The sequence below is a fragment of the Lampris incognitus genome, chromosome 13 (assembly GCF_029633865.1).
Source record: "Lampris incognitus isolate fLamInc1 chromosome 13, fLamInc1.hap2, whole genome shotgun sequence".
In the NCBI taxonomy this organism is placed as follows: Eukaryota; Metazoa; Chordata; class Actinopteri; order Lampriformes; family Lampridae; genus Lampris; species Lampris incognitus.
Window position 1 is genome coordinate 23109916 of NC_079223.1, and position 22634 is coordinate 23132549.

General features: G+C 43.1%; 1 protein-coding gene across 1 annotated transcript in view; it reads right to left on the bottom strand.

Annotated features, from left to right (window-relative positions):
* Positions 1–2079: 2079 nt before the first annotated feature.
* Positions 2080–22634, bottom strand: part of ppp1r1c (protein phosphatase 1, regulatory (inhibitor) subunit 1C) — a 29132-nt gene continuing 8577 nt past the window's right edge. Inside the window, exons 4-7 of the mRNA XM_056291409.1 lie at positions 22464–22501; positions 18532–18586; positions 2446–2649; positions 2080–2084 (exon numbers count right to left, since the gene is read on the bottom strand). Coding sequence (XP_056147384.1) covers positions 2080–2084; positions 2446–2649; positions 18532–18586; positions 22464–22501 — 302 coding nt within the window. The remainder of the gene's footprint in view (positions 2085–2445; positions 2650–18531; positions 18587–22463; positions 22502–22634) is intronic.

Below are 22634 nucleotides of genomic sequence, written 5' to 3' on the forward strand. Positions count from 1 at the left end.
ATGCACAGACTGAAGCAGTGTGTTTGAATAAGTGAGAAAATGGGGGAATGGAAGAAGATGGATAAAAAAAAAACAACAGATTGAGCGTGAGATAGAAGGAGAAAGTAGCAATGGAGAGACAAAGAAAAGCTGAAAAGGAGATGAGTGGCTATCGGGAAACGGAGCCAGGACTGGGCACTTCCTCTTTGCGGTCGCATGTCATGTCTGAGAAGGACAGAGAGAGAGCAAGAGACAGAGACAGAGAGAGACAGACAGACAGAGACAGACAGATAGAAAGAGACAGAGAGTATATTTGGGGGAGAGGGGGAGAGAATAGAAAGTTGGAAGTCCATGCAAAGCAGAGCTCGTCAGAGAAAGAAAGGGAAATAGACAGAAAGAGAGAGAGGGGTTAGTACTGCAGTGGTTAGCTGCTGCATAACAGAAACACAGTAGACAGTTAGTAGGGCAATGTTTTCTTTGGTATTTGGTTAGTGTGATTGTTGTGTGCATGAGTATGTTGGTTGATCGTAATTACCAAACGGCTTTATCAAGTTCTGCATGAAGACCCCTCCATAATTTCATTTACATTTAGACACTTAGCTGACAAACTCATCCAAACAACATAAAATCAACTAGTTTAAGTAACAGTAAACTACAGGGGAAAGAGATTGCATTGAGACTTTTCACTGCAAACATTTCCATTAACAAAAAACATTAGACCAGTTTAGAGGTAACCAGCTTCTGCGGCATTAAGTTTCTGTTACCTTTCAATGCTTATCAACTCATCATTAATCATAAGCCAAAATGACTGCATCTATGTGGTACAAATGAATACACATTGACCTATGTCTTATTGAGAGCCATACATCCATCCATTATCCAAACCGCTTATCCTGCTCTCAGGGTCGCGGGGATGCTGGAGCCTATCCCAGCAGTCATTGGGCGGCAGGTGGGGAGACACCCTGGACAGGTCGCCAGGCCATCACAGGACCAACACAGTCACACACACATTCACACCTAGGGACAATTTTGTACGGCCAATTCACCTGACCTGCATGTCTTTGGACTGTGGGAGAAAACCCACGCAGATATGGGGAGAACATGCAAACTCCACACAGAGGATGACCCGGGATGACCCCCAAGGTTGGACCACCCCAGGGCTCGATCCCAGGACCTGCTTGCTGTGAGGCGACCGCACTAACCACTGGGCCACCGTGCCGCCCTCTTACTGAGATTTTGTCATAAATTTATCTAATTCTAAATGTTACATGCCTGCATGAATTGAGCTTTCATTTTGGATTAGCGTTTGATGGATAGCACTGCATTGACAAACTGACTTATTTCGTTTGCAGTTTCTGCAGTTTTGAATTTGCGGGTATAATAGTATTACAGTGTGAAGGCATATGTAAGGAGATTACAGATGTTTTCTCAAATCGTTGTTTAACAGAATAGCAGTATGCAACAAACCTTCGCTTCCTCATCTGGTGTACAGCACATAAGTGCATAGTTTTATAGAGCAGATCTGTCTTTATGTTCAATGTAAATACAAACTGCACAGCCAGGAGTGTCTGGGGTTGTGCTAGTGCTTTTGTGTAAGTTTCTAGCCAAGTGTTTAAAAGGTCGAAGTTGAGTTTCTATTTATTTTCTATTTGTCTGCAATAGGCCTACCTAAAACGCAAACCTGGAAGTTTTTTGCACCTCAAGCATGAACAAACAAGCATGAGTGTGAAGTCACGGAACAGAAGGCAAAGTAGAGGAGAGAGGTGGAGAATAGTTTATTTCTGCTCTCTCTTACCAAACTTCCATGTTGTCATGCGTGAAAAGCCAAATTTTTAAGAGCTGATATTTTTATTTTGTTGTCTAGAATTGGTTGAATGGAAACTATTATCACTGATGGACATTTTTGTCATAATTTCCATTAACAAAGACGGGGGGGGGTGTCCATTTATCTATCCTTGTGGGGACCAAATGTCCTCATAAGGATGCTGAAATCAAAAACCTTGTGGGGATTTAGAGAATGTCCCCACAAGAGGACACAGATTATTCCTAAACTAGTTACAATTGGGGTTATGGCTAAATGTATGTCTACCTAAACTTGTTCTAATCTAGAACAAAGGAGTGAGGTCTGCACACAGAAATGCTCCCGATACTTACTTTATTCGGCAACGTTTCGATCTATAGATTGAATGCAATTTTTCTCTTGCAGCTAAATATTTTATCATTTAAATTAGGCATCAGAATTAGGCTCAGGTTTAGAGTTAGTTTTACATTTTGGTGATTTTTGTTTCAGTTTCAGGTTAAGATTGAGGGTTATGGGTGGGGTTAGGGTTAAAGTCCTATAGGAAATAGGACTTTAACTCTAACATGATTTTTTTTGTCCACACGAGGCTATATAAATAAATAAACGTGTGTGTGTGTGTGTGTGTGTGTGTGTGTGTGTGTGTGTGTGTGTGTCTAGAAGTTTACCCCCTGAACTGTTGCTCTCTGCCATTTCTTTCTCCTCTTTGGCTAAAACCAGACTTGCCTCATTCCCATTGGCTTCCTCTGGCCCATTGTGATTGGCCCACAGGGCAGCATTACCATAAAGCTGTGCTGTGATTGGGCTTATCTGGCTGTCAGTCTCACAGAGGCCCGATCCCAGAAGATGTTGCTCCACTCCCAGCTGTAGCTCTGAGAAGAGAAGGGCACCTCTAGTGGAGGTATACTCCATAATTTCATAACTCGATACAGAACATTGACCTTACGCTATTTCTTGTCAGTCACTCGCATGATTGTCAATTTCTTCCAAAACCGATATATTTATGAAAGGCATGGATGAATTATAGGGCCCATTATAAACCTCAAATACCCCCTGGGATGAAAATTAAGTTTTTGTTTTTTTGGATTTTTTTGGGGGGGGGGGATTTCCCCCTCTTTTTCGCCCCAATTGTACCCGGCCAATTACCCCACTCTTCCGAGCCTCCACCCCCGCTGCCGATAAGGGGGGGGGGGCTGCAGACTACCACATGTCTCCTCCGATCTATGTGGAGTCGCCAGCCGTTTCTTCTTCTTTTCTAGTGGGGAGTTTCGCCAGGGGGATGTAGCGCGTGGGAGGATCACGCTATTCCCCCTCAGCCCCCCCCCGAACAGGCGCCCCGACCGACCGACCAGAGGAGGCGCTAGTGCAACGACCAGAACACATACCTACATCCGGCTTCCCACCTGCAGACATGATTGGGGCTTAATGGGATACAGTATTTCGTTGCTACGGCGCTAGCTAGCCTAGCTAGCCTCCTGAGAGACATGGCGGCAAATTCAGAAGAAACCCACGAAGGCTATTTTCACAGTTTCCCTTCGCGTAGATCTTTTGAGGGGATTTTAAAAAAAATATAAGGGGGACATTCATTATTTTGACAAAAGTCAAGGCCTTTGGTCAGGAGGGTGACGCGATTACTTAATAGGGATAAATGCACAGAAGTAACATTTTAAATATGTTATCTCTATGAATAAATAGAGCAGTGTCGCAGACACTAGCTAACGTTAGCTGCCGTTTTAAATAGACTTAGCTGGCTTGCTAGCATTGGGAAACAGTACGCACAAGCAACAGTGATATTTCATTTAAAATACACAATTACCAGTTTTTATTAAGTGAAGTTGTAGTTATTTTAAGTAAAACTAATTCATCCGACTCATCATTCATCTGGCTTTAAAAACCAAAGTCCAAACTCGCGGTAGCTCAGGAGGTTAGCTAGGCTGGCTATCGCCATAGCAACGAAATACACCCGGCGAGATTTTGCGTCACTTCTGTCCGTGGCTGTAGCCCATTTGGCCACAACCCCGACCAAGCTGGAGGTAACACGGGGATTCGAACTGGCGATCCCCGTGTTGGTAGGCCACGGAATAGACCGCTATCAAGTTTTTAACCTTGTTAACATGTCCTTCTGTTGTTAGGGTAATGTTACAGGCTATATCAGGTGCGACATAAGCAGGCAACGCCATGGCTGAGCATATGTTTTGAAACTGCAGCGTACCAAGCGGACGCGTAGCTGTGGGTAGACCTAGGTGGACTTGGGCCCATCCACTTGGCACTCAGGCCCACCCAATCAAAAGGCTTCCCGTTTTGCTGGCTCGTCCAGTGAATAGCAGTTAATGAATACTGAACTTCAACTCCATCTGTCTCCCTTTTCCCACTGGCTGAAAAAAAAACAAAACGCTAACATCCGCCTGGCAGACGCCCTGCAGCGTGTTTGAATCCTGTAATTGGCAACAGTTATAATAACGGGTGAGGGCTACAGCCAACCGTTTAAACGGGTGAGAGCTTCCAAAAGGCTAACTGTATTTTTCACCAACTCTGTACTTCAACAAATGCAAATGGGGGAAAAAAATGTATGTTTCTCCTTGTCATGTTCACCAAGTTGAAATGAATGACAAACCACTAAGGGCTTGCTATCTTCCACCATATCAGTTACAGATTGCATTGTTCTAATTGAGTGTCTTAAGGAGACCTACAATACATTCAGGAATATAGAAAACGACTTTGATAAATGACACTGACGGATGATCTGATGAAGAAACATGACATTCTTAGCTGGGATGTCATGGGGTCTCGAAAGAGGAGGTTGCCAGCTAAATTGGGCGATATGCAGGTTAGATCTACCATGGGCAAAGCTGCATGTGTAAAGGACAACTCAGACCTAAAATAATATATGGATATATGGAATTATATGCTAGACAGGCAGAAGCAGAACTGAACTCTGGTTTTAAGGTGGACACATGGGTTTATCAGAGCCGCTGCTGCTTGCTAGCCTCGGTCAAACACCTTTGGTGACAAGGCATCAATACAGTCTTTTCCATTGCTGTGGAAGATGCAGAACATGAAGCGTTTGTACAGCAGCTGAAGAGAAAGGTCACAGCGGACAGGGCCCTTCCATCACTCAATGAAGTGCTTAACGCATGCCCCAGTGACCAGTGCTGGGGGTTACGCGTTACAGTAATACGTTACATTTAGGCAGTAACGGAGTAACATAACGCGTTACTGATACAATATCGGTAATATTATTACAGTTACTGTGCCCATGTAATGCGTTACCGTTCTTCTATTTCATCTTTTATTTCACGAGTTTCTGAACGAAATGCCACTTCCGCAGTCAGCGTCAACACCAGTCAGCATGAGATGCTATCTGACGCTAGAGCGCCGCGCGCATGTCTTGCTGATTCTACTGTCACTGAAGAATACTGTTCCCGAAGAAGCGCGCAATATGACGACAGCAGAGCCCGAGTCGACTTTTTTCAAAATGGCTATACTCCCACTACTTTCAGTTTGTCCGAGCAAAAGAGAAGATCATCACTGCAAAGTGTAAAGTGTTACGTATTGCCGATCAGGAGCTATCTACTGCTAGAAATAGCACAAGCAACCTGGAGAGTTGCTACTAACGACCACAAGCAGAGTGACCGGGAGGATGGCGCGAGTACATCAAAACAACTAAAGCTGGATTTTTCCAGACCCGAGTCAAAGTTGGTGGACCCAGGAGAAGTGCGAAGGCTTGGAGGCGGAGTATGTCGTGGAGGACATGCTGCCTCTTGCTACCTCACCTGCCATTTAGGGTTACCCTCAACTACCATTTAGGGTTACCCTGACATGCCATATAGGGTTACCCTTACCTGCCACGTAGGGTTACCCTAACCTACCGTTTAGGGTTACCCTCACCCACCATGTGGGGTTACCTCACCTACCGTTTAGGGTTACCCTCACTTGTCATTTAGGGTTACCCTCACCTACCGTTTAGGATTACCCTCATCTGCCATATAGGGTTACCCTAACCTACCGTTTAGGGTTACCCTTACGTGCCATTTAGGGTTACCCTCACCTAACGTTTACCCGTACCTTCACCGGAACACCTACAGCTCAGGCGGAACTTCTCCTTACTGAGTGACGTCATCCTTGTACTGGGATGAGGCTGTGTATCGTAGTGCTACAGGCAAATGTTCTGCACTATGGACAAAGGCCAGCCGCTCTACAATAGCATCAGAGTACCTGGAAGAGGTCAGCAGTAAAAAGTTTGATTATTCCTACTGTAACCAGGTGGAACTCATTCTATGAGGCATATGCCTGAATTACAGAAATGCCCCTAACTGTCATCAATAACCTCTGCACAAAGTTTCAGATTAAATGTATGAACGACAGGGAGTACCAGTTTCTAAAAGAATACTGTTCTATAATGAGACCTTTAACAGCTGCTTTAGACATTTTGCAGGGCGAGGAGAATTGTTTTTATGGAACACTTCAGCCAACATTAGAAATTCTTATGGCCAAAACCCTCGCAATTAAACATGACCTATCGCAGATGACCAGTGGACTGCCAGACCACTCATTGTGACCGCAATCAAAAGTCGGTTTGCAACAACTTTTGACTCCAAGGAGGCTTTGCTGGCTGCTGTCTCGCTCCCCAAGTTTAGGCTCTGCTGGTTGAAAGAGGAAATGAGAAAAGACAACATTAAGCTGCTGCTCATTACGGAGTGCCGCTCCTTTACAGAAGAACCAGCAGCCCTGACGCCTAATCCTCATCCACCTGTTGCTGCCTCCAATGAGGATGACTTTTTTTCCTTTGATGTAGAGGCCAGTGTAACCAGTGCAGCTATGTCAGTGGAAACAGAGGTTGTGGACTATCTCAAATCTGATCCTGTGATGGAAAGCCTGTACAAGTTTCCACGAATTAAAAAAGTGGCACTCTGCTATAACACAGCAACACCATCCAGTGCACCAGTGGAAAGACTTTTCAGTCTTGGGGACTTGTTCTCACTCCAAAGAGAAACCGTCTCATTGAAGCACGCTTTCAGCGCCTACTCCTGCTGCGTTTTAACAAGTTCTTTAGCAGTATGTAGTAAAGCCTTAGGTCAAGGCTATTTGCCTTCTATAGTTTATTTTTATTTATTATTTATTATTACTATCAGCCTTTATAAGGCTGTATGTTTCCCTTGCTTGTACTGCAGGTCTACCCTGTTTGGCTGTAGTGTTTTTTGTTTTGTTGAAATAATAGCCTACACTACAAGCTATGCACTTGTTTATTTAATGAAGTTGAGGTTATGTATTATTTTTTTCTTCATCCAGGACTGAAATGAACCATATTTTATAATTAATGAATGATACACTAATATTTGTTGCTGTTGGTCCCATACTATTTCAGGGATGGAAAAAATGAATGCTCTTTTGGGGGCTGTGTGTTTAGTGACGCTCTAACATGAAGTTGTTGAAGTCCAAGCAATTAAAAAAAGCATAGAAAAATATATTTTGTGTCTTGTCATGTATTTGTTTGTTGTGATGTAATTCTGTGTAATCAGCTCCAGTTAATCTGAGCTTCTGTGCTTCCATTATTCGCCATGAAAGAAGTAGTATGTGCTTTAATTTTTTAATGCCTAGGTTTCGGTGTTTAAGTTGGTGAAAGTAACTCAAAGTAATATGTAATCAGTAACTAATTACTCTACACATAAAGTAATATTGTAGTGTAACTTATTACTTTTAATTAAGTAACTAGTAATATGTAATACATTACATTTTGGAAGTAACTTGCCCAACTCTGCCAGTGACACGTTTCCTAAAATGCATTGTCTCCAACGGGCCCTTGTCACCCTACCCATAACAAGCTGCACTGTTGAAAGACTCTTTTAAACTGTCAGTCGGATAAAAACTGGTATCAGGGCATCAATGATGACACACAGACTGAACTCTTTGGCCCTGCTCTCCTTTGAAAGAAAACTAACTGACTCATTGGACTATAATGAAATAATTTCAGTGTTCAACACCAAGCCCTGTTGTCTGCTGCTGTAATCATCAAAAGTAAGCTAATGTACAATTTCGGCTGTAATAGCCTATTTCAATATTATTGTGTATTGGGTATAGTTTTTTTTTTTGGGTGTACAGTTGTATTTTGTGCTGGTGTGTGTGTGTGTGTGTGTGTGTGTGTGTGTGTGTGTGTGTGTGTGTGTGTGTGTGTGTGCGTGCGTGCGCATAAGGCTAATTTGTGTTTTGAATCACCTTACATATGTTGTATTGTCAAATGATGGTAAAATAACAGGCCCATTGCTGAATGATGTGAAAACCTTCATGGTTTATGAGGCTGCCACGCCAGGCTATGTGATGCTGTAACATTACCTCTGATGACACGTATAAGCCTTGTATGATTAAACTGTGTTGCATTCAGGCAGCTATAGTTGTAATTGCCTATTTTGGTTAATATTTGCATTTCAGAACCTATTAAGTATGATTGGTCTTGGATTTTCTCTGTGCCCACCCACACTGATTTCTGCCTACGCCACAGGTACCAAGGACAATTAAAAAAAAAACACAGATTCAGACAGACAGACAGGGTTTCATACATCACAGACCTAAGGAACCTGTATCCTGTTCATGGACAGGGTGGCGCTTTACATATCATATGTGCACCCACTTCGGAGATGCAAGCAAGGTGTAGCTACTTATCGTAATTTTGCCAGCTACAAGTTTCACTTCTTTCAAAACAATGGCAGAGACGTGTTTGGTTTTCAGTTGCAAATTTACGCAAGGAGAAACAGTGAACCTTCATTTATTACCAAAGTATCCTAAAAGCTGACAGAAATGGGTGCAGATTATTTTGAAAAAAAAGCATAATATCCCAGCCAAACTTCCAGAGAAAACGCGGGTTTGTAGTAGCCATTTTCAAGAGCAGTTTTGAAAAGTATCACAAAATCAGAAGGATTTTGCCTCAAAAAACTTATTGTGGCGAGTTTGGGTGGAGAATCCGAGTCAGAGATCTCTTTTAATCGCATCTCCCATGTCCCATACACCGCACGACCCCGGGAGTGCTGTTTAACACATTGTCAGAACTGACGGGAAAGGAGGAGGCAAGGATTTCATTTGAATGGCAGCTCCTGTACCCCATACACCGCATGACCTCAGGAGTGTGCCTTTATTTATTTATTTTGATATACTCCATTGATCCCCATAGGGAAATTATGCTCTCTATTTAACCCATCCTAGCTGTGTAGCTAGGAGCAGTGGGCAGTTGCCGTGCAGCACCCGGGGACCAACTCCAGTTTGTCTTGCCATGCCTCGGTCAAGGGCACAGACAGGAGTATTAACCCGAACATGCATGTGTTTTTTGATGGTGGAGGAAATCGAAACACCCGGAGAAAACCCACCGCAGACACAGCGAGAACATGCAAACTCCACACAGAGGACAACCTGGGATGACCTGGTTCAAGCCCAGGACCTTCTTGCTGTGAGATGACAGTGCTAACCACTTCACAACTGTGCTGCCCAAAAAATTCTGCCCCCCCCCCAATGGTTATCAAACAATGGCTTCCCCTAACGAGGTCACGCTTGAACACACCAATCTTAGCCATGGTCCTACAGTCAGTCAGTAAAATGGTCGTCTACCCAGTCCAAGTCAAGCCCTCACACAAACAACAATTATCAATTATCACACCACCTCAGACAGCCAGCTCATGACCTCTCTGGGCCCCCGCCAGTGGCTGCGAAGCTTGGGGGAAATCCCCTTCTTGCGAATGAGACAATACACCCATACCTTGTCCCCTCGCACGAAGGTCTTTCCAAGGCACCAGGTTTTCATAGGCCCTCTTCTGCCATACCCCGGAGGTGGCCTGGACCTAGTGGGTGTAGTCGTGGACCACTTGCAGGTGATCCTTCAGTCTCCGGAGGTAGTCTATCTCTCCACACACACACAATATATATATATATATATATATATATATACACACCCAGAACAACCTTCTGAGCAGCTCCACTCAATCAGATGGAAGTTTTGCACTTGCTCAAGGGCAACTCAGTGGAAGACCCATTCATTGTCCTTAACCTGAGAGGATCCATGAAACACACCAAGAGTGCCTTCCATCCCAAAATCAGGAATCAGGAACACTTTATTTATCGTTTAATTTCATGTACAGAAGTACATGAAATGAAACAAAATGTCATTTCCCCCAGCCCACTTCAAGAACACACATACTAACTAATACATATGATATTTAAACTAACACATATCAAAACTAGACAAAAAAAGAAATCATTGTCCAAGGGAACGAACACCAGCCAGGATGACTATCCGAACTGCCAGTCTGCATGGGCTAGCAGTTAGCTTGGCCTGACAGACTGCCCTCAGTGCTTCCTCCTCAGGCACAGCTCCAGGCAGGGGCCGTGGTCCTCCGGCCCACCGGATGCAATAGACCAGGTTCCCCCAGTCGATCCAATGCCAGCACTCCCAGCCAGACACCCTCGACACACCTCCCTGCTCTCCACATGACGACACCAAAAACACCACAGTCAATGCCAGTCGAGGCTGCCGCCAGACCACCCTCAGTGTTATCAGAACTGCTGGTCTGCATGGGCTAGCAGTTAGTTTAGCCTGCCCCGCGTCCTGTCAGACCACCCTCGGTGTTACCTCCTCAGTTGTAGCTGCAGGCAGGGCCATGGGCCCCCAAGAAGCAGCAGACCAAGCTCTCCCAGTCGATCCAGTGCAAGCTCTCCCAGCCATCAAATTAAGACAAAATTTAAACGCAGACGTGAACAAATACACTGCATCGACGGTACTGGGTGAGGCTGCTGCAAACGTGAATTTGCGCCACCATCTTCCCACTTTGAGAAATGGACTTTCTCATCTAAAGCCATGGATAACTCTGCCCCATGGGAGACTGGCAGTCCATGTTTGGCAGTAAATAGTACCTCTCTTCAGAGACTCACCACCCAAAGGCCTAACATTCTACAATGGTTGTGGGCCGGACACTGGGGTTTGGGTTCGAGGCTCCCAAAGCTGAAGGGATGGGAAATTCACATGCCGACAGAAAGACAAAAAGTTGCTCGGATTCATCTGGATTCAATCTTGTGCATACATACAATTTACTCTCTACAGAGGGTTGGTATGCCGAGGATAACAAAACAAAGGCAATCAGTTTGTGGGCAAAAGTTTATGTCAGATATACAAGTTATACTAGCTGCCATGAACATATTATTTGGGTGTTTTAGACAATAAAAACATAACACACTGGTCGCTGCAATTAAAATGGTAGATATGCTAGTGTGAAAAACTCGGGCCCCTATTTATCAAGCAATTTGGGTAACATTTCTGATCTTAGGTGAAAAATAAAAGTAAGAGTCCTTCACTGTTAAGCTTGCTCTCAATCTTGAGATAAAACAATTTATCAAATTTATTTTGAGTAAAAATATTCCCAAATTTAGGATAATGCTGCTAGGATAGGGTCTGGATAGCATCTGTGCCAAGAAACACTTTAGCTAGACATGGAATAGGCTAGCACAAATCTAGCCAACATGTAACTTTTGCATATAACATATAACATAAACTTTTATTCAACAAATTTTTTAATATAAATTAGATAATATATTTTTTCTTGCTGAAGCAATTGTTGCAGACATAGACTAAATCCTCGTAGAAGTTTGGCCGATCCTCTCTGAACGTTGTTGTGACTGGTTACATTAATCTGACCTTTTGTTTTTGGCAGCTTCAGCTGTGGTAAAAACATCAACCAATAAATCAATCAAAACTGCATTTTATATAGTGCTTTTCTAGCTGCAACAACCACTCAAAGCACTTTAACATGGAGTTAACATGAACTCATTGGCATAAACCCCATTTTTCACTGAAATGCTTAGACTTTCCATTAAATAAAATAAATGTGAAAAATCCCTTCAATAGTTTGCTGTACATAATATCTTGATAAATATTTCTCTTTACTTTGAGGTAGGATTTTATTTTTACTCCCGAGTTTGCCCTGTGGAGGAGCCTTTAGTGTAATACTTTGATAAACCGATATATACACATGCCACCGTGTTGATTTGGGATAAATGTAACATAATATGTCATCTGGATGTTTACCAGGTTTGTCAGACAAAGTGACTGCAGTGTTGATTCTGAACAGGGAAACAATCCTGGGGATGATTTACCCATCACGACCCCCCCCCCATGGTAACACTACTGCTGTCCTGAGTGGGCTTTAGACAGCAATAAGAAAGCCTGAACCACAAAGAATTAAAATCCCTTTTTTTTCTGATCCAATTAAAATGCAGCCATGTGGTGAATACACAACCACTCAAAAAGCCATTAGCCAACTGGCACTCCATACTGTAAGGTGGTGACTCTAACACACACACACACACACACACACACACACACACACACACACACACACACACACACACACACACACACACACACACACACACACAGCACTCAGGCAGGATCAATAAGAGATATGCTCTTATTGTCTCCATTTCCCAGAACCAAATTCTGTACTCACTGGTAGTAAGTCTCTCTCTCTCTCTCTCTCTCTCTCTCTCTCTCTCTCTCTCTCTCTCTCTCTCTCTCTCTCTCTCTCTCTCTCTCTCTCTCTCTCTCTCTCTCTCTCTCTCTCTCTCTCTCTCTCTCTCTCTCTCTCTCTCTCTCTTTCCTACACACACAAACACACAAATATGCATACATTTGCACAACCAATACTGATGCATTTACATCTACAAAAAAATAAATCATGGGTACAGTACAAGAAAACCTCACACCACACACACGCAAAATGATCAAAACAATAAAATATTGCATCACACACACACACACACATACACACACACACACACACACACACACTGTCATGGTTGTGTGGTCTGGGTCATCAAGACTCACCTGTCCCTCATTACATGATTTGGCTTGTCATTTCGGCCCCTGCTTTGCCCCATGATTGCCCCATTTACCTGATTGCCCCTGCTTTACCCACCTCTCCCCCATTCCCTGACTGGCGAGCCTGTTCCTGTCCTCCCCTGCTCACCTGTTCCCTATTGCTCTGGTTGGCTCTCCAGCAAGTTATATATTCCCCCTGGTTGGCCTGGTGCTTTGTTGGTTCGTAAACGTCATATATGTTGACTCTTGGGTGCCAGATGCTTCATGCCTTGTCCCGAGTCTTCCTTTCTATCTGAATTATCTGTCCCTGTTTATGTTAGTACTTTGTGTGAATAAAACGTCATTCTAGCCCAGTCTGTCTCCGCTGTCTGCATTTGGGTCCTCAACTCCTGCTCCCGGTGTGACCCACACATGCAAAACATGAAGGTACATACTCGACTTCTCTTTTTCTCACCCACATGTGCAAACGTATAGGAAAACGTATAGCCCTGCACTACCTCGACCTCACATAATCCCCTATATTGTCAGTCTATAGACACTGGCTGAGAGTGACCAGAGCTCCTTCTGTCCCAGCAGAAGATTCGGGCAGAGAATGAGCTACCAACTCTGCAAAGTATTCAAGTCCCGCCAATGATGAAACACCAGATTTTCTTTGACCACGGAGGAAAGGGGGATTTTTAGATCAACTGATCATGCTGTTGTTATGAATAGTTGTTTTCTTCAACATATTGTTAGTTATGGGTGGTAAATTCCATCCCAAAGGCATGTCCAAGGTAGAAAACTACAGAAAAAATGAAAACATTGGCGGAAAAGTTAGATCCTCTTACCATATTCAGATGTACAGTAACCCCTTTATCAATGCATTTGTTCCTCTCTCTCTCTCTCTCTCTCTCTCTCTCTCTCTCTCTCTCTCTCTCTCTCTCTCTCTCTCTCTCTCTCTCTCTCTCTCTCCCTCTCTCTCTCAGACCAACCTGTTAAATTACTAACCCAGTAAATCTGTAACCTGCAATATTATCAATTTGAAAACCTAACACATCTAATTCAGAAGTTAATGTGTTCCTGTTGTGACCAGCTTCATGGCAGTAGCCTCAGGTTACTCTAAGTTATTGGGGCATTTCAATCCCTGTCCTGATGTGGACTGTGGTTATAAAGTGACTGTCAATAGATAATTACTTCTTCTGCTTCACCACCGTGTTACCCGGGGTTTTCAAAACACATCATTTGTCATTTCTGTTTTTTTATTTTTGTAGATGAATTGGTTTAAATGAATGATGTGAATGCAGTGACAAGGAACACTCAGCTAACATTGTTGGGTTAAAATCGACTACACTAAAGTGTGATAATCAAAATCACAGCCACTATTTTGACCATTTCCCGGTGACATTTTGTGGCAATGGGCCAAATTATGCAGCCCTTTTTAATGAACTGGCTGAATTTTTGTATTTTTCTGAGACGAAAAACAGATTGCATAGCTGTACAGTATCTGATAGATCTTTATATTATAGAAGGGACACAAATGTAGTCTACTACCCTGGATAAATAGCTCATTAAAAAAAAGCTTGTACTGTTGCCATGTGTGAACAAACATGAACAGGGCCAAAAATCATAACATGTACTTAGAGAAGAAACAAGGCTTGGTTTCTTGTCTTATTTCTTTCTTTTTCTTTCCCCCTTTTCTCTCCAATTGTACTTGGCCAATTACCCCACTCTTCTGAGCCGTCCCGGTCACTGTTCCATCCCCTCTGCCAATCCGGGGAGGGCTGCAGACTACCACATGCCTCCTCCAATACATGTGGAGTCGCCGGTCGCTTCTTTTCACCTGACAGTGAGGAGTTTCACCAAGGGGATGCAGCGCGTGGGAGGATCACGCTATTCCCCCCTGTTCCCTCTCCCCCCCGAACAGGTGCCCCGATCGACCAGAGGAGGCGCTAGTGCAGAGACCAGGACACATACCCACCTGCGGCTTCCCACCTGCAGACATGGCCAATTGTGCCCGACCAAGCCGGAGGTAACGCGGGGATTCGAACCGGCAATCCCCATGTTGGTAGGCGGTGGAATAGACTGCTACGCTACCCGGACGCCCCCCTTCTTGTCCTATTTCTTGTCTCAAATATGAATAAGTGTATTGCTATGGTAGAAGCCTATAGAGTGTAGTTAGCCGGTATGGTGACAGACTAGGGCAGACACGTGGAGAGAGGCTCTGAGCGTTATTCCATGTATTTCTACATGCAGATGCTACATGTAACGAAACTGTAAACTTGTTCAACTGCATTGATTTAAGTCAAGATAATTAGTTTATTCACCAATGTTGTGCAAGCAAAAAACATCACAAAAAGTGAAGACCGCTCCCAAGTCTACCAAGCTAGCCAACGAAAGCGAAGGAACACGTGTCCACCAGTGTTAGAGATGTTTAATGAGCCTTTGCAGCAAGGCACATTACTGCTCTCAAACAAGCTGCCATATCTCTAATACCTGAAAAAGGAAAAGACCCAGATAAATGTTCATCATACCTCCCTATCTCACTCCCAAACATGGATGTCAAAATACTTGCCAAAGTTTTAGCATGCAGACTTGAAACTGCTCTACCCACTGTCATACAAAAAGGCCAAACAGGGTTTATCAAAGACCGTCACTCATTCACAAATGTACGACAGCTTCTTGATATAATCTTCTCTCCGACCTTAACAACTACTTGTTATTTTCCCTCGAAAAATTTGGCTTCAGAGAGCGTTTTATCTCTTGGGTGCGTTTACTATAAACATCTCCACAGGTATTCATATGTACTAATACTAGCAGGTCCAAATTCTTCCCTTTAACACAGGGGACATGTTAAGGGTGTCAAATGTCCCCCCTCCTTCTCGCCATTGCTATCGAGCCTTTGTCCATAGCAATTAAGGCCAACAGACTCATCACAGGTGTCATGGGGCGGGGGGGGAGCATAAAGTATCCCTGTATGCAGATGATTTGTTACTTTCTGTATCAGATCCAAAAAGAGCCATCCCATTTATCTTAGACACTCTCAAAACCTTTGGCACGTTCAATATAGGTTAAAGTGACTCCCCCACCACCACCAATCAGCTGGCAGGCGATGTTACACAGTCTGATTTGCCATTCACTCTTTCCCCAACAACCTTTAAATATTTAGGAATCAACATTTCCCAAAATATATCACATTATTTGACAACAATTTTTCTGGGCTAACAACAAACATTAGAGACGATCTTCAAAAGTGGAACAGCTTGCAGATCCCACTGGCAGGGAGAGTACAGTGTATCAAAATGAATATTGTCCCTCGATATCTGTACCTATTTCAATGTTTGCTTCTTTTCCTCCCTAGGTCCTTCTTTCATAGCATAAAAAGTATGTCTTCCTCATTTATATGGAGCAATAAATCTCCAAGGCTTCAAAAATCCTTATTACAGAGAGGTAGATTGGAGGGAGGTTTGGGGTTACCAAATTTGCAATTTTACTACTGGTCAGCCAACATGCAAAAATGTTTTACATTGGGCCTTCTATCCTGAAACCAAGTGGTGACAACTGGAATCACATTCATGTTACTCCTCCTCCTTAAAAGCTTTGGTATGCCATGATAACAGACTTAAACCCAAACAATACACAGATAATCTGATAGTCATCTCCACTTTGAAAGTCTGGCAACAAATCAAACAACACTCTGGCTGGAACATGCCCCTCCTTAACAACCCAATATGTAATAATGAACTGTTCAAACCCACTAAGATTGATCCCACATTTTCGTTTTGCGACAGACAGTGTCTTAGTATAATTGGTGATTTCTATAGTGAAGGCACATTTTCCAGCTTCGCTCAGTTGTGTAATGCCTTCAACTCACAGCAATCTGACCTCTTCAGGTACTTCCAAATTCTGCATTTCCTCAAATCAAACACACCTTCTTTTTCAGATACCCCACCCTCTTCGGGAATTGATAACCTTTTACTGGTGACAAAAATGACAAGACGGCATATCTTGTTTTATATAACCTCCTAGCTCCAGATACACCTCCAGCTTTGCTGAAAATTAAAACAGAATGGAAAACAGAACTTGGCATCATCATCATGCCTGATGATCGGTGGGCTAAGGCACTGAAAGAAATAAAATCGTCTTAATCTTGTGCAAAATTTCAACTTATACAATTCAAAATACCTTTACCTGTTTCCTACATTTATCAATATATATATATATATATGCTTGTATGTATATATAGCACATCCTCTGGTCGGTCGGGGTGACCAGAGGAGGCACTATATATCCTTGTGTGTATATATATTTTTTTCTTATTCCCTTTGTTTTACACTAATGTACCTAATTTAATATTATTGTTATTATTACAATAATGTATTTTTGTTATTATTGTCATATTTCCTTGACCAAAGATAAGGAGCTCAAAAGACTGAGTGGTGGTGGTGGTGGTGGTGGTGAGGGGGGGGGGGGGTTGAATAGGTTCAATAATGGAACAACTTATGTTAATGTATTGTTTTATGTTTTCCTAAAATGCTCCTAAAATATTTGTTTCCCTAAAATGCCAATAAAACATGTTTATAACAAAATTTAGAAAAAAATAAATATGAATCGACTTTGTTGCACCTGATAAAATTCAAAAACCCAAAAATAGAATTTTCAAAAAAATGGCGCCATGACCCTTATGTCCTCCTATAGGGAGAGAAACTTAAAAAAATAGGAGGGAAGAGAAGAACTGAAACAGACAAAACTCGGCAACACAAACAACATATCCAAATAAAATAAACACAGATCACATACTAAAAACAAACAGATGGGAAATATGAAAGCAAGGGGAGGCGGGAGGCCAGTGTGTACACAGCTGCAACACAAGGCATCTGCAACCAGGGCCGTACATATTATATATCAGTGTGCTGTCCATAGCCTCAGCGGTTGCCCAAGTCTATGCGATCTCTGGGAAAACAGCTGAAATTGATAAGGCCTTTCCTGTTGTATCATAAGGAAGTCCGACAAGGGTGCATTTGCTGCTCCGTGATATGTGTCAGTACTTTGCAAACGGGCAGAAAGGCTGAGTGTATTGTGCTGGTGAAGAAGCAAATAACTCCTCCCCCCTGTTGGTTCTACAAAGGATAAAAGTAAGAAGATGCTGACTATGTCTGTATTTAATCTCACATTGATGATATAACCTCATTGCTTTGAGACAAAAGGTGATTCTGATACCTCAGAAATCAGTTCAACAACTAAGTAGCTTCCATTTTCAAAAACATTTTCAAAAAAGTAGTATACAATGAAAATACATGAACCTTAAAATGTGTGAATAAAGAATGACACAGAAGGATGGATGGCCCTGAGTGTTTTATCGTAATACTTAAAACACTTCTGCAAAAAGTTGGAGGACTTGGGTCAAACCGGATCGTATTGTACTTCATGGGCCAAGCTGCGCCTCAATGCATCCTTTGAGTTGATGATAGCTAAGACAAATTATCATAAGTTAATTTTATCAGGTCACAGATTGCTTTTTGAAATGTACCTCTAGGACCCTTTTATAATAGCCTCAATAGAATAAAGTTATAGGCCCACAAATAACATTTTCAGCTAAGAAAGAGATGTTGCAACTATTCTGACAATTCCCATGAAGTTCAGCAAACCGTGATTTGATAATTAAGGACTGAATTATGAATCAATTAAAATAGCTCGAAAAGAAAATGTGTGTACTGTAAGAGCTCATTATTCTGTCCATTTGCACCAGCAGAAAGGAGACTGTGGACATAGCTTGATTTGTTGGGGGCTGAGGGCCAAAATGGTTGAGGTCCACTGCTCTTCACGACTGATCTAGCCTCTCTGCGATGTGTCAACTTTAAAATATGTAAGCTGAGCTAAAGATGTGTCAGTGATACCCTGCGGTACTGTTGATACAACATATTACCTTTCATGGTGGGTACGGCACCAGTGCTCTGCTTCCGCTGAGAGGCCTCTGAAACCTGGGGTGTACAGGAGAACATGTGCTGAAACAACTTTGCATTTAGGTCGACACAAAAACGTCTGAAGCTTTTTTTGGGGGGGGGGTGATTTTTTTCCCCTACTTTTTCTGGCCAATGGTACCTGGCCAATTATCCCACTCTTCCGAGCTGTCCCGGTTGCTGCTCCGCCTCCTCTGCCGATCTGGGGAGGGCTGCAGACTACCACATGCTTCCTCTGATACATGTGGAGTCGCCAGCCGCTTCTTTTTACCTGACAGTGAGGAGTTTCACCAGGGGCACATGGCGCATGGGAGGGGCACCCCAGTTCCCCCGCCCCCCTGAACAGGCACCCCGACCGACCAGAGGAGGCGCTAGTGCAGCGATCAGGACACATACCCACACCCGGCTTTCCACCCACAGACACGGCCAATTGTTGTGTCTGTAGGGACGCCGACCAAGCCAGAGGTAACACCGGGATTCGAACCGGCGATCCCCGTGTTGGTAGGCAACAGAATAGACCGCTATGCTACCCGGACACCCCCAAAGGTCTGAAACTTTAATGCCGATGATGTATGCTCTCCTGGCCAACTTAACAGGGAGCCCAAACATCAGTAAATTGGATGTTCCTTTGGTTTAGATCGCCATGAAATAATCGGATCTCTGTCGCAAACGAATGAAAGTTTTTTTTCCCTACCAATGCCACTATGGCCTCTATGCTGCTGGCATCAGCTGACAATTTTAGTTGATCAGGGTTCACGGATGAGACACTGTATTCCTCTGTGTCAGTATGCCATCAAACACAGACACAGTTTACAGTACTTAAGAAAAATAATGTCTACAAAAAAATCACTGTTCTTCAGCGAGCAGTAGCTAGACGCTCTTTTGGGAATTTCCCTCCCCACCGTGAAAGTACATCTTAGCTGCACACTTTCTGTACAATCTCCACAGATTTCATCTTGTATTATTAGTGAGAAAATATATATTAGCACTCATCTAGTTCTTTAATTAAACGATAAGCAAATATCTAAAACTAATATGTTATATGCTCATTTATAGCCATGTGACCATGTCTGATTTTTTATGACACAACATTATACTTTTAATTTGACATACAGATGGGTGACAAAATAAAGGGAAAATCTAAATGCTTGACTCCTACAGTGAGGGGGTTCAGGGCTCTGTTATGCTGTAGGGGGCATTTTCCTGGCATGGTTTGGGTCCACTTGTACCCTTAGAGGGAAGGGTCACTGCAAATCAATATAAAGTTATTCCGAGGGATCACCTTTATCCTATGATGAGACATTTCTATTCTGATGGGAGTTGCCTGTTCCGGGATGACAATGCCCCCATCCACAGGACACGAGGGCTCACTGAATGGTTTGATGGGTATGAAAATTATGTAAATCATATACTATGGCCTTCACAGTCACCAAATCTCAACCCAACTGAGCACCTATGGGAGATTTTGGACTGACGTGTTAGACAGCGCTCTCCACCACCATCATTAAAACACCAAATGAGGGAATATATTTTGGAAGAATGGTGTTCATCCCTCCAGTAGTGTTCAGAGACTTGTAAAGTCTATGACTAGGAGCACTGAAGCTGTTTTGGAGGCTCATGGTGGCCCAATACCTTACTAAGACGCTTTATGTTGGTTTTTGCTTTAATTTGTCACCCATCTGTATATCTTACATTCAGCTCTGAGTGGAAAAACTGCTAGTAAGAAGCTTTCAACGTGTACGCATGCCATAATCCTGGAAGGGATGACACAAACTAGCCCAATTTGTACTGTCTCTACCCTTGAAGGTCATATGTATTGATAACCAGGGTTGGATAGTAACAGATTACATGTAATTAGAGTTATGTAATCAGATTACAAAGAAGTAACTGTAAACAACCCAGATTACACAGGAAAAATGTGTAATTAGGTTATAGTTACATTGTCAAGGATTACTTGATTACACTTTTGATTACATCTTTAAAATATGGCAATTATGAGACTTTTTTCATGAGAACCAATGCTCTATTAACTCATGATAAGCGCGTCTGACATACGGGGTTTCTTAGACAAGTGCTTCACTTTGTGGTAGTGATGGGCAAAGCAGTTATTTTCGATATACTGAGTCATCAGAATTAGTTCATTAAACAGACTTGTTCAAAAGATTGGTTCACCGAATCGTTCAGTGCTTGACCGGAGCTCCGGCTGCATAGTCCCACTCACTGAACTGAAACAAGGCCCAACGTTCAGTTCAGCTCGCTAACTAGTGAACTGAGAACGGTTGTTCGTGAAGGATAAGCCTGTGAGCTGAGAATCCCCCCCCCCCCTTTTTTTCTCCCTAATTGTATCCGGCCCATTACCCCACGCTTCTGAACCGTCCCGGTTGCTGCTCCAGCCCCTCTGCCGATCCAGGGAGGCCTGCAGACTACCACATGCCTCCTTTGATACATGTGGAGTCGCCAGCCTCTTCTTTTCACCTGACAGTGAGGCGTTTCACCAGGGGGACGTAGCGCATGGGGGTATCACGCTATTCCTCCCAGTTCCCCCTCCCCCCTGAACAGGCGCCCCGACCGACCAACCAGAGGAGGCGCTAGTGCAGCAACCAGGACATATACCCACATCCAGCTTCCCATCCGCAGACACGGCCAACTGTGTCTGTAGGGACGCCCGACCAAGCCGGAGGGATTCGAGCCGCCGATCCCCGTGTTGGTAGGCAACGGAATAGACCGCCACGCCACCCGGACGCCCCCTAGGACCCGGACGCCCCCTGCTGACATTTTAACTGGCTAAAGATACCGTTTGCAAACTGAAAGCTGCTATATCAAAGTCCCACCCTATTATGTACAGCACGTATATATTAGCGACACCTAATTTGATAATTAGCAATTTGATTGGACCAACTGTAAATTCTGAACATACAAAATACATTTATTTTGTCACTGAAAATGTTTTGAGATGTTTAAAGAGAAAAAAAATATTTGTGGCTTCGTCCATTTTTTTAATATAAGGTGCAATATTTTCCAGTAATCCAAAAGTAATCCAAAAGTATTCAGATCAAATTACTTTTTTTCTTTTACTTTACTAATTACAAAACTTTCCATGTAATTTGTATTCAGTAACTGACTACATTTCAAAGTAATCTGAGTCAACCCTGCTGATATCTACGAAGACTGGGCTCCCTTTGTTCTCTGAAAGCAACTATGGTGAAAGAGGACTTATTTAAAAGCGCTACAGCTGTTCTTATTAGCTACAAAGATATTTGATACGTCGCTGTGGCTGACGCCATACCACACTCTCTGGGCCGTTGCAATAAGAGATTCGCGTATACTCTGTTTTGGATTGGCTGGCCAAAAATAAAAAAGTCATAATTGAACTTACAAATGGAAATTCTTTTTAGGTCTGTTCTCCGTTTCACATTGAACACAGCCTCAGTATTCAATGTGCAGTAGAGAGGCTGTACCTGAGCTGTGGAACAGGATTCAGAAGCATCTCTACGTCACACGCACAAATGTGGCATCGGATTTTTCTTTCAGGCTTTTATCATTAGGAAAGCAAACATCATAGAGCTAGAAAAGGCATTCTCAATCCAAACCGGTGTTTCAGAGTGCATATTTGGTTGGTACTGTTCACTTAGGATGGCTGCCCACAGAAAGTCTTATGATATTACTGTGAAACGTCAAAAGGTGACGTGTTCACCAGGAAACTCAATCCATTTTGTCCCGAGTTTGGATGGAGAAGGACAGTCTGAATTTGGCTGTTGTGTTTTGCTCAGACTGAAATATTTGTTTTAGATGGAAATCTATGTACCCAGGGGATGACTGTTTACTGGGCTTAACGAGTCTTTCTCACTTGACACACCCTACATCTGTGTATGTACAATGGATATGGCAAGGTACAAACCTGTGTCTCTCCGCTGGCTATGTGCTGTTGTCCAACATCTGCAGGTGAGACAACAGCAGTTAGCTCTACAGTGTGTATAATTACTTTTCAGTTTAACTTGAAAAAAATAAAATTACTTAAAGTTCAATATGTAAAAGTGCAGCAGAGGTTTTTTTTGGGGGGGGGGTCTTT